Genomic DNA, 17,569 nt, shown 5'->3' on the forward strand with positions numbered 1-17,569 from the left:
ATTGTATCACAGCAAGTTTATTGATAGTACTATTTTGACATTGTTTGCCCTCCTTGGGTGTAGTTATGATGCACAATTTTACAGATATTGAAGAAGACATTCCTTCATGTTATTTTCAGCCTTGGGATGACTATGTTTTTGTTTCATATTTGTATCTATAACCTATAATTAATACACAGTTGTCATGGATTAAAGGGACCAGCATGACTTGTGAAATCTCAAGATGGTTTTGTTTATGTCATGCTGACAGTTGTTTGGGTATGAATTGTATAAATACTGTGTGCATGTTTGAATACAAAATTTCATGTACAGGATTTTTGCTAATGGTAACCTAAGTAAAACTTTATGCTGGATTGTTCATGCTTTTATCTTAACATGTATGTTGGTAATGCCTTTCTTGAGCAATTATGGTAAGTTAAAATGGCAAAACAGCTGATCTTTATAAGCAATGACATTTCATAATTTTTCTGTTTTAATGGAGGGAGAAAGAAATGTAAGAATTTAATATAACAATAGCTCTAGAGTTAGAGTGCTAGGGTATGGCAGTCAAAGGTCACTTGTAGTGGCAGGTTGGATAATAGCAACTGGCAAGGGAATAGTCCAGTCCGATATGTCAAAACCCATGCTTATTTTTTTTATACAGAAAGAATACAATGAAAGAAATGATGGCATTATTAAATTCCTCCATCACTTAACCAGCATGTAAGGCCAGCACCTGCCTGGCCAGTATGGGTGAAGGAAGTCATGGCAGTAGCAGCTGGAAGCTGAGTGATATTGTGATGGAAGGCTCCAGAGAGACATCCAGGGCCGCTCCAGAGAGACATCCAGGGCCATCAGCCCCATATTGGTGATGGATGTGAAACCTCTTGCATAGGCCCAGAGACTTCTGGAAGTGGAGGCATCCCTGTGGGATGTGACAGGTCTGGTCTGGTGATTCAACCACATTTGAAGTCATATCAACAGCTGTGGTTGTGCCCCTCAGCCAACATCAAGGGAGATCCAAGTGGCCATCTTCTGTGATCTGGGAGTAGAAAGAGCTGTGATGTGATTATGACAATGGCAATTGTACCCTCCCCTCAAAGAGGGGGGCCACTGACCAGGGTGCCACAACCAGTTGGTTGTAGTGCTGGTGCAACATCCTTTATCTTGTATCCAACACTGCTTGGTGCCTCTATTGTGCCACCATTGGTTCCTGGATCCATCCTGGATTCAGTCCAAATGTCCATAGCTACAACAGTGCCAGAGCACCCACATGAAACTATATGGCTGCTTCTGTGGGTGTAAACAGGAGATCCACAAGGCTTTGACCATAGAATGGAGTAGACCTGTAATAAACTAGGAAGGCATTTCCCCTTGAAACTGATTTAGCAAATCTTAAGATGTTTAACTTTTGAACTTAGAATGTATGACCAAACCATTCTTCCAGCTTAAGGAGTAAGGTACAATGTTTAATTCCATTGCATCTACAAAACCTTTTGAAATCAGTTGCTGTTAACTGGTGACCATTTTTCTCACTAGCATCTGCAGTGCATACTCTATTCCAAAGATCTGACCCAAGAGCTACTATCATGACCAATGCAATTGTCTGCTGGAAGCAGATGACATACAGGAAGGGGGAGAAAGAGCTCACCATGATTAACCATGTGGAGCCTGAGAATGGACCTATGAAGTCAACACAACCTGGGTCCCACAGTATCATCAACTTTGGCCACAGAGAAAATGACTGGGGTGCAGCAGGCTGGTGTACTTGTCAAATGCAGACTCATGAACTGCCTGTGCAACATCGTTGTCCATATAAGGCCAGCAGATGTACAGGCATGCCAGTTCCTTCATCCTCAAAATACCCCAATGGGGCTGATGTAAGAATTAGAGCACCTAACATTGCAGAGATGATGGCATCACCACCCACTGCCATTCATCTTTTTTTGTAAGGAACACAACACCTTGTCAAAATTGAAGTTGGTGCTGCCAATTAAAAATACAGTGAAGGCCAGGTGGTTCTTCACCAGAGAGCTTGGTGGGCTAACCTAACCAGACATGCGGCAAGACACACTGAAGGAACAGGTCACACCTAGTTGTTGTAGCAATGTCCCAGGAATTTATATGGAACTCATCAAACAATTTCTCAAATTCACTGTCTAACATAAAACAAACTGTCTCCTGGCAGTCAAATTTTGGATTCTGACCTGCCAGGAGGCAAGAAAGTGCATCCGTATGAGAATGATGAGCAGAAGAGTGATAATGAATGGACTATTCAAAATTTGTCAAATAGAGACCAATCGATGAAGACAATATGCTGTGACTGGCAATTTTTCCTGATATCCAAAATGTCACAAGAGCACTTTTTGGACAGTGATAAGATGAGAAAAATTTGTAAATATGGTGTAACTGTCTTTTAGATAAATGCTATTGGCCTCTCGGTACCATAATCTAACTTATGAGAGAGAACAGCCCTAGTACCCTGTTGGAATGTGTCTTTGCCAACACCGATGACAACTGGGGCTGGTAAATCACAAGGTAGGGTGCTGATGTGAGGTCTGATTTAAACTTGATAAAACCAGGATGTAACTCTTCTGACTACTGGAAAGGGGCTACCTTGTTATAGAGACCATTTAGTAGGTGGTCAGTGAAGGCTGCTTGGGGAATAAATCACTTTTCATAGAAATAGTTGAAGGTCCTTGATGAATTTAGGCACAGGCATGTTCTGAATAGTACCTAAATATCCTTTGATGGGCAGAAGGCGCTCTTTACTGGGTATATAGCCTAAATCAATGATCACTTGTTGAAAGAAAGCACATTCTGAAAATTTACACTTAAGGCCTTTCTGTTCAAAGGCCACATGAATCATATGCAGATTGTGCAAATATTGTGTTTTTGTGCAACAAGTAACCAGAGTATCATTCAGATAATTCACACAAAGTGGAACCCATGGAGTACTCTGTTCAAGAAACCTCTAGAATATGATGGAGGAGCTAGTCACACCATAAAGCAACCTGTTATATTGGTAAAGTCCAAAAAGTGTGATTAAGACTAAAATATTCCTCAAGTCTTCATCAAGAGCCAACTGAAAATATGCTTCCATTGTATCAATTTTTATAAAGAATTTTCTTCCCGAAAGTTTAAGAAATAGTTCATCTAGATGAGACAAGGGATAAGAATCAATGTCCGCTTGAGCAGTAATGGTTTCCATAAACTCTCCTCGTAACAGAAGAGAGCTCCCAGGCTTCCTAACCAGCACCACTGGCTGTAGCAAATGGGGGACAAAACTTCTATGTAGTCTGTTAATCTGATCCTCAATAACCAATGGAAATGGACGACCTTGCAAAATCTCAGACTTGCTGTTGGCTGTAAGACTATGTTTGCCTGAAAGTCAACTGTCTTCCCCAAACTTGGTTCAAAAATCGGCAAAAAGTAACTTCACAGGATACCAATGAGCCATAGAGGTGCATTTCATGACATAATGAAAATTTAATGGTTGAATATGCATCAATTCCAAAAATGTTCTCAACCAACAGATACACCACTACAAAAATTGACAGCATTCGAGACACCTGATTATAAGTCACCATCAGTTGAAAATGATGTAAGAGTGGCAATTCACTTCGCTTAGCAAGGCAGTGCACACACTGAAGTACAGAGACTTGTTAATAACTGAGACTGATACAATGGTACTGTAAAGAAAATTTAGTGGAATGGCTTGCACTGTTGCATGTAACAAAGTTTTACACAAAGCCAGCATATGACCAGAGCCTGTAACATTATTAATTTGAATTGGATGGGGCTGACACCTAGTGCCTACCATGCTATGGCGTACTTCTGCAATGTGGCACTCGTACTCATAATGTTGACTTTTCTGTCTGGGATATAAAGAAAAACTGTGCAAGTAACTTGGAAATAAAATTTAATACCATGGAAAATGTCAGGCACTAGCCCAGGTTTGCAGAGAAGGAGGCTACTTGGTAGCCATTGAGTGAAACTTGTTTACCACTTTACAGTCTGTTATGGTTACTCTCTACACTGCATTGCCACAGCTGTAGGCCACATGTGACATTTCAAAGTCAGATGAAAAATTTTGTTGCACAGCTTGCAGTATTTCAGATGCACAGGGAATCTGCAGCACTGCAGCCAGGGAGTGGTCAGACGGTCTTAAGGCTGCAAAAATTGTCAGAAAATGAAGAAATTAAGTTAGATGATGGAAATAGTGATGTGTTGAACAAAGAGGCTTACATTTGAACCAAGTACTATAATGGTGGATTTGTAGAGAGAGAAAAGGCCCATTGATGTTCCAGGCACTTGATATCAGCGTAGCACTAAGCATTTTTAATATACTTTGTAGCTTCCTTGAGGTTTATTGAATAGCTGAAATAACTGGGTGGCTTGTAGTGCCTTTGACTGCTGCAGCGAAAAACTAGTTACGTGCTTGAGCAATTCCTGATGCTGGCTTAGCTGTTGCTGCCAAAGCTCAAGAAACTTTTCATCTTCTTGATAGAAATAACATAAGCAATAGTTCCCGATAGAAACTTTCATAGTCCAAACATTACTATTTGTTATGCACCCATACAAAAACTATAATGTTAAGTGCAGTTCTACTCACATCATGTGGTGGTGGAAACCACATTGTCATAAGCCAAAGCAGTATCAAACACAAGGTGAAATCAATCCAGGTAAACCGTAGCAGCAGTCATAGTTCACTTGCAGAGTCAAGTCAAGTAACAGCAACTGAGAGCAAGTCTGCCACTGGGTGGCTTTATTTTGCCTGCTACAGAAGTTCACATGATCAGCCTGTGATATCAGCAGCTTTCCTACCACTGGCACCTTTGTCAGATGTGGGCAATGCTATGTGTATTGATGCATCCATATCTTACATCTCTGAGTACAGTTAGGTTTTTCATATATAGATATATATCTGTTGCTGATACAGACAGCATTTTTGCATTTTTAATGTTAAAATGTTGTTAATTATTTTGTAAAAAATGTGGATCTTGGTTGTTTCATGTCAAAAAATATATCAATATTGTTCACACAAGGATGATTTTCTCTTAATTGCAATGAATATGCATTGGCAGATTTCATACTGATCTAGAAATTTTCTAGGCAATTTGAGTAAATGATTTGGCCTCTAAGGTTGCCTGACATGAATCCAATTAAACATTTATGGGATGTAACTGAGAAATCACTTTCTGCACAAACTCCTACACCAGCAACACTTTCACAATTATGGACAGCTATAGAGGCAACATGGCCCAGTATTTCCACAGGGAACCTCCAATGTCTTGTTGAATCCATGCCACATCAAGCTGCTGCACTACACCAGGCAAAAAGAGGCCCAACACAATATTAGGAGGTATCCTATGACTTGTGTCACCTCAGTGTATAATGGAATGTACAAGATTTAACCCTTCACTATTCAAATAATGATTGGCAGCAATTGTAAATCTATTAACTCACCCCATAAACGATATCAGTTTTAAAACTATGACATCACATGAAGGTCAGACAATGTCTAGCACAGGTAATATTTGAAACTTTTATTTGCTCTGACATGCCTTACATCACACTCATTTCAATTAGGCAGTAAGAAAAATTTTTGCTTTGACCTATAATCGAGTCAGCAAAAGAAGATCCCAGACAGCTCTCAGCACTGTTGCCAGCTTTCAACTTTAAAGTGAAAATGACTGCAGGCAGAAACAATAGTCATCTGTAGAGTTGAGAAAAACTGAGGCATTGCCAGAGAGGCATATCAAAATTGCATTGAGTGATTGGCTGAGGTATATATGTAAGCAGCTGTGCCATCCCTGCAGCAACTGTTTGGGACCAACTTCTGCTAACTATATTACAGCAATATCCCTGCAAACAAAATAGCAGTTAATACTTTACAAATATTGTTATTAATCTAGTGAAAATTACTGAAACTAAGAAATTACATTATTTATTGAAAATAAAAGTGAGAAATGGAAGAGGAGTATCAAATTACACGCTTTTGTAACACAGGTATAGAAAATATATGAAAAAGGAATGTGTGTAGAGACAAAATAAGGAAACTACCACAGCTGATTCGGGAGGACGACGGTTCAATCGCGCGTCTGGCCATCCTGATTTAGGTTTTCCATGATTTCCCTAAATCACTCCAGGCAAATGCCGGGATGATTCCTTTGAAAGGGCACGGCCGACTTCCTTCCGCGTCCTTCTCTAATCCGATGAGACCGATGACCTTGCTATCTGGTCTCCTTCCCCAAACAACCCAACCCCAACCACAGCTGAAAGTGAAAAAGAAAAAAATAGGAAGTGGCATGGTGAGTATGTCAGATTATAACACCTTGTTTGTCAGGGTCATTATAAACTGAGCAGAAGCCATTCATATTGAGTGCACAGACCACGAGGAAGAGGGAGTAACTATGTTTCTGTGATCTAAAAACAATGTTTTCTTCAATTTCTGTATTTATTATATTTTTTAGAATTAAACTGTTGTCTGTACTTAGGCTTCTTACAAAAAAACCTTTACAGGAAGGTAAAAGATGTGAACTCAAAGAGCTGCATGTTGGATATAAGTTCTTCACAACGCTCTTCTTCACTGCAGTCATTATGCGCTCGACACTCAACTTTACCCGTAGCAGCTGTTCCTCATAGCTCAAATAGCCCATGGGTGCCAGATAATGCTCTGAACTACATCCTACGTAGAGAGATGGAGGACAGCATCAGCAAAAATTCATCATCTGGTAGGTACACACACAGAATTAAATAAAAACAACTTCTATGTTTCCTAGATCATTACTGAAATAAGATAACATGTTGCCTTTTACCTAAAGTGGCAATTAGTAAATAAATTCTATTAAAACAGTGTATGCATCAGTCTTTGAAAATCATTAATTTCTTTGCAGAGACCAGTTTGTAGGGACTGTACTGCCATAGCCTGCAAAAGGCTGTATGCCATGGTGACTTTTTTCAGGATTGCAGAGTTTTGTGGGGAAGTTCACACATAGTAGAAATATCTAAGTGCACAAACTGCAGAAGGTCTTCCATAGTGAGAACATTACAGAGAAGGTCACCCATGCTGAGAGCAAAGAGAAAAGAAAATGAATAGACATTAGGAAGAGAGGAAAGAGAGTAAATTAAGAGAAAAGACAATAGAAAGGAAAGTTAAACACAATTTGATAGCAAAAGTAAAAACACATCAAAAATCCATTCCCTCTTTTTGAAAATCAGAAACACTGATTCTGGGACCATATTTCTAACCATAGAGAATTGTTTAGAAAGTGTGGCTTGCACATTAACAAGGCAGATGAAAAAGCATTAGGTGCTCCATTAAGTGCTACAATAGAGAAAGAGCAATTCAGTAGCAATTTACAGTCAAGACCACTGAAGTTACTTGAATAACCAGAATACATTAACTTTCAGGTCTATAATCTCCCTGGGGTGGAAGTAGTGGGGATAGTCTCTTACCACACCAAATGACAACAAGTAATACTAATCATATTTCAGTTCAGTTAGACTTAGAGGTTCCACAAGTGGTAAAAGATGCTAAAGTGTTATGCTCCTCAGAGCATGTGTGCTAGCATTGGCGTTCTTCCTTCTGGTAGCAATATACTTGCACCTTATTACTGTGAAAATAATATGGGTGGAGGAAGAGAAGAAGATGTATTAAAAATAAATATCCATTCAAAACTCAATGATAAGAGGTGCTGCCTGGAGCACCATTTACAGGTATATGGTTTTGCACACTTTTTTTATTATAGCCATATACAGAACACAGAGCTCTTCTGGTAATCTGAGCTGCTTCATCAGACAACTATATGTTTTGCTGTGCTGTCTAACAAGGAAGGAAAGGGATAGAGTACTTTTAGGTGACTTTAATGTAGATTTCTTAAATAATTTTCACTACAGATCAGACACTAAACATAACTTGTGCTCCTTCAGTGTACTGTATTTAATTTTCCAACTAGTCACTGCCACTTGTAGCAGACCAATCAAAAACATTTTTGTATATAAAAATAAAATAAATTGCATACTTGCCATACAAGTGATATGCGGCCTTTCTGACCATAACAGTCAAATGCTGACCACCACTACTCACAGAGTCTCCCAGAACACAGATGTATGTTGCAACAGAATAGATACCCCCATAAATAATTAACCTATTCAAACAATGGAAACTCCAGGCAGGAGTGAAGCACCCATAAGCTGAGGAGGAAATGAAATGAAATTTCACTGGTTGAGAGGGTATGTGATGTTATTTCAGTGATCACAAAATTTAGTCAAATTTATAAAAAAAACTACATGGTATGAGCTCACCTATCAGTATGTTGTTGCAACCCCTTTGACCTGGATGCATGCAGTGAGTCATATGGGAAGGATGTCATAAAGGCCTCTCCTGAGGCTGTCTGGCCCAATTCTGTTGTAACTGGTTCTTGATATTGTGGATACTGGCAGTGAGGCAGAGTGTGATGCCATTCATTTGCAGTCCATGCTTCACGATCATGACAACACTACAAACAGCCATTTGTGTTTCAGTGTTAATGGCAGCCCGTGGCTGCTGCTAGTCTGTGAACAATGGTGCATGATGATAAAGAATGTTACAGGGATCTCATTACTTGTTCTTGGATGGCAGGCACAGATGTGAATGGGTTATGATGTGTTTTGTGCACAATACATTGATGCTCCCTTGTGGTGGTCAGAGGTTGTCGACTGGAACCAATGACAAGTAAGCTTGCCTTCATGTTTGCATACAGTCCAACTTGGGCCAATGTCATCTCTGAATGCCCTACAAATCTGGGTATTGAATAGTTTGACCAGCTGGCCGAAAGGAGACCCACAATGAAGCCCCATTCAAACCCTGACAGGTGCTGATAATGCTGCCTCATATGAGTACATAATATCTCTGTGTCCATCACAATAATCACTCAACATCTGATGCTGTTTGTGCCTCTTATATATCATAATAGGCCTGGTAATAACACTAAGCATGAACAATGATAAAGCACTCTGTTCTACTTGTCAGAGACCATTGCAACTCTAATCATTTACATGCCCAGCGATTGTGTGTATTTGTACAAAGTTATGTTTGCATACAACCATGTCCTCTGGGCGATTCAGTGGACAGGCATTGTTGTCCTAAGTGTAGGCTCATAGGCAGCTGGCAGCTAGTCTGGGGCCCAAAGCTGAAAGGGCCATCAAAGGGCTGAGTGGCAACCAAAGTACCTGTCACAAAGGAATACATGCACAGTGCCACATGGACATGTGACTGCACACAAACAAGTAGGTACCAACAACTGAAATGCTATTTACTGTGACTTGTATGCTACATATCAGTGTGACTTGTGCACCCAAATGCTGTGACAGCTGCAGGAGGCTTGACAAACTATTTGTAGGGGGCCACACCCGGCCCACAAAGCATATCCATGCTTACATATCTATATGAGTGGTGTATGTTCTTTTGAACATGTCTGAAAGAACAGACACTATTTCTGTGTTTGACCCCATGGCTGGAAATAGAATATTTTCAGAAATGAGAAATTCTGGTCTCTGCCACATTCAGGCAATGGAAGAATTCGTTGGTGACAAATGAAAATTTTTACCGAGGCTGGGATTCAGACCTGTGTCTCCAGCTTACTAGGCAGATGGATTAACCATCTATACCACCTTGGCACAGTGCTTAGACATAAATGCATAGATTACCCAAGCTCACCTCCTCCCTCAATCCAAATTCTCATTTGCCACACTCTACCAAAATAGTATCCCCTAGCCCTTTTTCCTCTGTTTGCTTCACATATCACATGAAGACCCACATGAGATTGGGCGAAAAGTGCTCAGCACTGAATAATCATATTAGCCTTCATGGCACATATGTATCTATATGAATGGTGTCTGTTCTTTTGGACATGTCCAAAAGAACAGACGCCACTCATATAGATAAATATGCACCACGAAGGCTAATATGATTATTCAGCACAGAGCATTCTTCACCTGACCACATGTGAGTCTTCACATGATGCGATGAGCAAACAGAGGAAAATTGGCTAGGAGATACCATTTTGGTAGAATGTGGCAAATGAGAATCTGGATTGACTGGGGAGGCAAGCTTCAATAATCTGTGCAGTTGTGTCTAACAATTGTGCCAAAATGGTGTAGATGCTTAATGCATCTGCCTAGTAAGGAGGAGTCCCAGGTTTGAATACCAGCCTAGGTACAAAATTTCATTTTGCAGCAGAGATTAGAATTTCTCCTTTCTGAACGTATCTGCACATGTTGTGTCTAAACACGCAGGGGCCCTGCCCTTAATATGCTGCTTGCATATACTACAGTTCCTTCCCATTTCCACTTTACAATAACAGTCAATTTGGACAGCTTTCAGAGGGTTGAGACGTTCCTAATGGATCTGTTACTCAGGTGACATTGAATGACTAGTCCACATTCAAAGTCACTGAGCTGTCCTGACCAACCTGTTCTTCTGTTACTGCTTCTCTATTGACAACAGAATAATTCCCACCTGCTTTGGTACTGGTGGATTCCTCTTTCATGGAATTGAATTGAATGATATTTTATTGTTGTTTAGCTGTTACAGCAATTGACAAAGTCAAGTTACATAAATACAAGTTATACAGCATATATACATGGGTTGAAGATCAATATGTCACTATTGGTTTTCCATATAATACAATATTTAAAATCAAATAATATGAAAAGCATTGCATCATAAATTACTCAGTTAAAGAAATTATGCTGAACTCTCCAAACCGGTACCACTATGATATTTTACAGTCATATAATTTCTGAAGTGAGTAGCAAGGATTTGCAGCTAACCAACTGAATAATTTGTCTTTAAATAAATCAAATGGAGCTTCTACCCATTCTAGTGGCAGTTTATTAAACATCTTCATACCCACCACTTCGTAGCTATTCAGTGACTTGGATAATCTGTAGTAAGGTATGTCAAGATGGCTACTATTTCTGGTTCCATGAGAGTGGACGTCTCTTCTACACTGGTATTCTGATAAGTTGCTCTTTATATGTAGTAGGGCAGTATGTTTATTACAGTTATTATTTTTAAGTTGATAAACAGTGGTTTGCAGTGGGCCAGTTTATCACTGTTTGTTATAATTCAAATTACTTTCTTCTGAAGTACCAAAATCTCCTGAAGGTGTTAGCTATTGCCCCATAGTAAAAGCCCATAAGATATAATGCTTTGAAAAAAAGCAAAGTAGGCCGATCTTACATAGGCCGCAGATACATGGTTTTTTAAATTCCTTAAAAAATACACCACTCTAGACAGCCTTGCACTAATGTATTTAATATGTGGCTCCCAAGTCAATTTGCTATCTATAACAATACCTAAGGACTTAACACTATCCATGAAGTCTGCTACTGTCAGATCTCTTAAACTAAATACAATCTTTTGAGTTTTACTCTCATTAAGCAGGAACCCATTAACTCGAAACCAGACTGATGCTTGTGATATTGTGTCATTTGCCACAGTTTGGAACATATCCATGTCTGAGCTGACACTGAAAAAAGTGGTATCATCTGCATAGAGAATGGAGTGAGAGTTTATGTAAGATGTTAGATCGTTTGTCATTAGAATAAATAGCAGAGGTCCTAATACTAGCCTTGTGGCACACCACACTTAACTTCAGCTAGCTGTGATCTCTGTTTACCAATACAAACAATTTGTTTAAGGTTGCTGAGGAAAGATTCGAAAATGTTGTCCACTTCACTGTTTGTGATTACATAATAAACTAGTTTGTTGAGGAGTGAAATATGCTCCACACAATCGAGGGCTTTGCTAAGATCACAAAAGGTAGCCTGAGCAAAATTTTTTCCTTCATAAGCATTAAGCACTTTTTTAATCAGGGAGTCAATGGCATGGACTGTGAATTTGCTCTTCCTAAAGCCAAATTGTACAGCAGTAATAATATTATTACGTGCCAGATAATCACACAACTGGGAGTTAATGATGGATTCCAAAACTTTAGATAAAATAGGTGTCCAAGATATTGGGCAATAGCTAGATATCATGGCATCTGCAGAGTTCAGTTCCACATTACATGGGGGGGGGGGGGGGGGCGGGTGTTCAGATAGGTTTTATGATATTGTATCTTAAGTTCGTATTGGGGAAGGATAGAGAAGGAAATTGGCTAATCATTTTGAAAGAAATCATCCTGAAATTTGTCTTAACTGATTTAGGGGAACCTCAGAAAAGCTAAATTGAACTGCTGGATGCAGATTTGAATGGTCATCCTTCCAAATGCAAGTCCAGTTTTGCAATCAGTGCACCACCTTGCTCAGTTACATTATGTAAACTATACAACCAAGCGAAATAATTTATTTAAAAAAATTAAATGAACCACCTGTACTTAAGTTCAGTACAGAATTGTGTTCCTGTTATTTGATTTTTTTCTTTTGCTATCATTCTGAAAATTATATTTTATTTTATGAGCTATATTATGTTTACTCCTCTATATCATAAAGTTTTCAGATTGCTTCATATTCCCGCAGATGATGCAGCCATCCAGTCCAGTACCAACAAGCCTCTGTCTGCAACTGAAGAGCAACTGGAAATTCTAAGATTAAAGTACTTTGTCTATTAGATTTGTTATTGCGAAATGTGTCTGGGCTGACAAATCAATCACTTCTAGATGGCTGTGTTATCAAAGTTTGCAGTTTATGAAAAGCTTCCAAAAAATTGTTTTAGTAAGACATTGTGTAAACACTGTTTTCACTGTGATGAAAATAATCCAAATTTTAATTGAATGTTATCAGTACTTTGTATTCAGATCTGATCATAAAACCTACAATGAACAGATTAGAAATACATTACTGGCACTTCTTTGCAATCCATATTTATTGTTCTATATCAAATTTTGTCAATTGTTACCTGCTTAAGAAAATAAAACATTAGAAGAAGTTAATATATGGAACATTTATTTATTCAGTCAAGTCAGTCAAGTTATTCAGTCAAGTAATTCTGATTTACTTTGTTTCCTTCCCTCTGGTTTGTTTTTCTGATCCAGTGTTTATTATCATCTTCCCTTTCCCTTTACACATTCCTTTACCTTCCCAGATTTTTTCTTTTGTCTACTATTCTGAAAGTATGCACACTCAAGTCTAGTATGGAAAATGCCATTACTTGTTAAAATCACACCACCAGGAAACAAGTACACAAATAATATTAAACATGGCATATTCATAACAGGATTGCATTGTAGTCAATTACAAATGCAGAGTTATCACACATGTGTGAGTTGAGCAGTCCCTTCTGAATACCTGCATTAGGCATATAAATAAAGTACTTTAGATGAGCATTGTATGTTGTGTATAATTATCCTCAAGTTGTAAATATGGCATATTTCATAAATATCAAAGAACACTTTATGACCAAGTTATGTTTTTTGAACAGAAACAGGTAGTCAGCCTTGAAGAGATCAGGTTGCTACATTGTTAGATTTCATTTGTTATGAGATGCGAGGGTACCAATGTGATACACACACCTGGAGGATTTAGGATAAGGAGAAATGTGTTGGTAGTAAATCTGAAGGTGAAACATGCAATGTGATGGTATGACAGAGACCTTATCTGCATAGAAGTCTTCGACCCTGCGTTTTACTCTTCAGTGTTTGCACATCATATGGGATATTATCGTACCACAGTGACACACCTACAGAGGTTGTGGAACAGCACGATATTGTACAGTATGCGGCACCATTGGGTGTTATGAACACTGCTCTGAACCATGGGAACTATTAATTGTGGCCCCTACATAATGGAAGTTAAAAAGCAAAAAGTGATATCTGTCATCCAGTATATTCCTGAACTGTTTCCTGACAGAATAATACCAGCAATTTATTGCAAGACTTCTCTGTACAACAGGAAAAGTTTGTCTTGATAGACTCAGTTTATGTGACATTTCAGCATTTAGAGCCTACAGACCCTCTCTTGCACCTAAAAATTCAATTTCATAGATTACTTTTACAGTCATCATTGTAGTGACACAGCAAATGAGTTACACATAATAACTACTACTACTAATACTACTGCTACTACTGTTTATTGATACAAAAGACAACAACAAATATTGCAAATGAGATTAATATGCTAGATTTCATATTTTATCACAATCATAAACTTTCCAAGTGCCTAGACTGCATGTTTTGTCAGCTGATAATGCATACAGAAGTGGCTTCTTTTTCTAGTTGGGAAGTTGGATATTTTATCAATGCAAAATTATTTTCAACTTCCCTGTGAGATGTTTTACCACTGTTCCCAGTGTGCTAGGAACCACAAAGACCAGTTTTGCTAATATATGACAGAGCTATTGGTTTTTCAAATAGTCTTTTTTGTGTTCAGGCCTCCTTTTGTCTGCATCATAGCTGTACAGAAAATTTAGGTTATATACCATCTTTTGTGGCTGCAATAAAAGCTTTCTAAACAGGATATTTTATTACAGTCATAAAAGAAGATATATATAACATATATTACAATTTTCAAGTCTTCATATCTTTTTAGTTTTACAGCTTTTTAGTGTCAACGCTGCTGTTGCTTAGAGTAAAAATACCAACATTCCACACTTATTTTTCCTCCATGATTGTATTCCAATGTTTGATCTGTCAAAAGTTCCATAATAGTTTGGCTTATTCACTTAAGGATGGTGACAAATCCTCTTGAAACGTAGCTATCTCACATCACTCTACTCTGATTACTGAATTACTAAAAATAAAATGGAAAGAGATATGTGATCAAAAGGCAGTTCAGTGAAGAAAGCATACACTTGTTCTGTTGTATGAGGGTTGCCCAGAAAGTGATGCACCGCATTTTCTTTCTCAGCTGAAAACAATGCTATGAATGCAAAATATTACGTATGTATTAGCTGAAGTCTCCTGAGTGAGCACGCCAAGTTTCCGTTGCTTCCAACAGATAGCATAGTTTCAAAATGGTGGCTGTAGGTTGTGTATGTTACAAGTAATGTGCCATCATTGAATTTCTCACTGCAGAGAAATAAACTGTGGGGAATATTCACAAAAACTTGTGCAAAGTCTATGGAGCATCTGCTGTCAACAGAAGTACAGTTAGTTGATGGGCACGGAGGATGAGGTCATCAGAAGACGGTTTGGTGGAGCTCCATCCACGGATGTCACACCTGACATGTTGCAGCAAGCTGATGTTGCCATTCATGAGGACAGATGCATTACAACTCAGCAGTCGGTGCTGCATCTGTCAATGAGCAAAGGAAATGTGGATGCAGTTATCCGCACTCGTGGATATTCAAACGTGTGTGCAAGATGGGTCCAACAACGCCTAATAGTGGATCACAAATTGCACAGAAAAAACATTTGTCTTGATTTGTTGCAACATTTTGAAGCTGAGAGGGAGGCCTCCTTGTCCTGGATTCATCATTTTGAGCCCAAAACAGAATGACAGTCAATGGAATGGTACCATTTCCACTCCCCACAGAAGAAAAAATTCAAAGCAACTGCTTCTGCTGGTAAGGTCATGATCATCATGTTCTGGGACTGTGAAGGTGTGATTCTCATTGATGCGATGCCAAGAGGAGGTCCGTAACCCGGCATACGTTTTGCTGCAACATGATAACGCACGGCCCCACACAAGTCTGAGGACTGCTGGACACATCGCAAAACAGGGTTGGACAGTGTTACCCCATCCACCTTACAGCCTTGACATAGCCCCCATGGACTTCCAGTTATTTTGGGCCATTAAAGGATGCCATTCTTGGAAGACATTTTGAGGCTGATGAGTAGGTGATTCACACAGGAAGCACTGGCTGTCCAGCCACGACAAGGATTGGTACTGACTGGGCATACACACCCTTGTTTCACACTGGAGGAATGCCACAGAACGGAATGGAGATTATGTGGAAAAATAGGGTTTACATATAAAACACCATACTTTCATGTGTGTAATTCTCATTATGTTCAATAAAGAATTGTTGAAGAAAAAAATGTGGTGCATTACTTTCTGGGCAGCCCTTGTCCACTAAATGACATAGATTGGTCATTACAACATGAAAGTTCATGTTCAAAAATTTTTGATAACTTTTTAAGTAGCTTTTTGCATGTCTGCCAAAGAAAAGCAACAAATAAACTAAAGTGTATTACCACTGGCATAAATCTATCTAGTAGCAGAAAGACACAGCTACACGCTGAGCTGCAATCCAATAAGAGTCGTGAGTTCATTAACTATGTTAAATTGCATAAAAAAACTATTGAGAAGCTTTGAAAAAGCAGCAAAGGGCAAGGAAAACACAAAATCCATTAAAAATCACAGAAATAAATCCAAGGCAGTATGACCTATTGTCAAATCTGAAGTTGAGGAATGAAACCAAGCAACCAGGAAATTTCTAAAATAAGTATACAAGACAAAATAATTGTAAATCCTTCTCAGACACCACAAAATGTTAGTGAAATCTTCAAAACTGTAACAAACTCTGATGTTCACATAGCCTCCTATTGAGATAATGTACACTTATTTGGCTTAAGTCTGAGCAAGACTGAGAGTGTAATTAAATTTGACAAAGTAACACTAAAAGATGTAGAAAAAACATATTAAATTGAGAAGACAAAAATTCTGTGGCATGGGATGAAATACCTGCCAAATTCATTAAATCATTTTCAAATACAATAGCACACCCACTGACAAAAATAATTAACCAGTCATGTGAAGAACACTATTTTCCAGGTTTCACAAAATATGCAGAAGTGAAACCTCTATTTAAAAAAGGCTCCAAAGATTATATGGGAAATTACAATCAAGTTTCCCTTATTCCTGTGTTTCCTAAAATATTTGGAATGATTGCTGCAATTGAAATTTAAAATTTCTGTCACAAATTTAATGTAATCTCAAAAAACAAATTTGGCTTCCAAAAAGGCAAAAATAGGATTTATGCAATCAACAAATTCATGAATAAAATTAGTTCCAGTTTAGAAAAACACAAACTAATTAAATATGTATATCAGTATGCTTTTCAAGCTTACCATTGAAGTTTTCACTTTTCTTTGTGTATTATTCCAGAAAATGCAAAAATATCATAAAGCAAGGTTACATTCAATTTTTTGTTCAGACTTAGGTGCAGTTAACTTAAAGAATCTATTGTTCTTTTTTCTTTCCAGCAAGTTAAGTACCATGTATCCTTTCATTGTTTTCATTCTTATTTACAAAACACACCATAAAGTTAATTTTCTGTATCTAGAAACTTTGCACATAGTAGCTTTGTTTACATACAGTAGTGAGTAGGCCAAATTTTTGTAAATGTGTTTTCTTGTTTTTCGGTAATTTAATTGACTTATTCTCACTAAAGTGTTAGTTTTACAATGAGTGAAAAGTGACTGACTTGCCATAGAATTTTTAGCTCCAGGGTTTGATGTCATGCATACAGCATTTTTTTCCATTGGGATGATTGTAGTTGCATAGGAATTGGGGAAGTGAATCAGACTCATCAGTGGTTCTTTAGGATACGTAGTAGAGATAGAAAGATGGAACAGGAAGGGAAAATTGCTGCCCTTCAAGCTGAGTTAGATTGGGGTAGGGACACTCTGGACAGAATAAGAAGGGAGAAGGGCAGAGA

The 17,569-nt window shown here is 38.3% G+C and overlaps 1 protein-coding gene across 1 annotated transcript in view; it reads left to right on the top strand.

Annotated features, from left to right (window-relative positions):
• The window catches only part of LOC124556410, a 243,278-nt gene extending 230,416 nt beyond the window's left edge, over nucleotides 1-12,862 (top strand). The window contains exons 10-11 of the mRNA XM_047130370.1: nucleotides 6,505-6,716; nucleotides 12,490-12,862. Coding sequence (XP_046986326.1) covers nucleotides 6,505-6,716; nucleotides 12,490-12,581 — 304 coding nt within the window. The 3' untranslated portion in view covers nucleotides 12,582-12,862. The remainder of the gene's footprint in view (nucleotides 1-6,504; nucleotides 6,717-12,489) is intronic.
• Nucleotides 12,863-17,569: the final 4,707 nt, after the last annotated feature.

Source organism: Schistocerca americana, chromosome X (genome assembly GCF_021461395.2).
Source record: "Schistocerca americana isolate TAMUIC-IGC-003095 chromosome X, iqSchAmer2.1, whole genome shotgun sequence".
Lineage (NCBI taxonomy): Eukaryota > Metazoa > Arthropoda > Insecta > Orthoptera > Acrididae > Schistocerca > Schistocerca americana.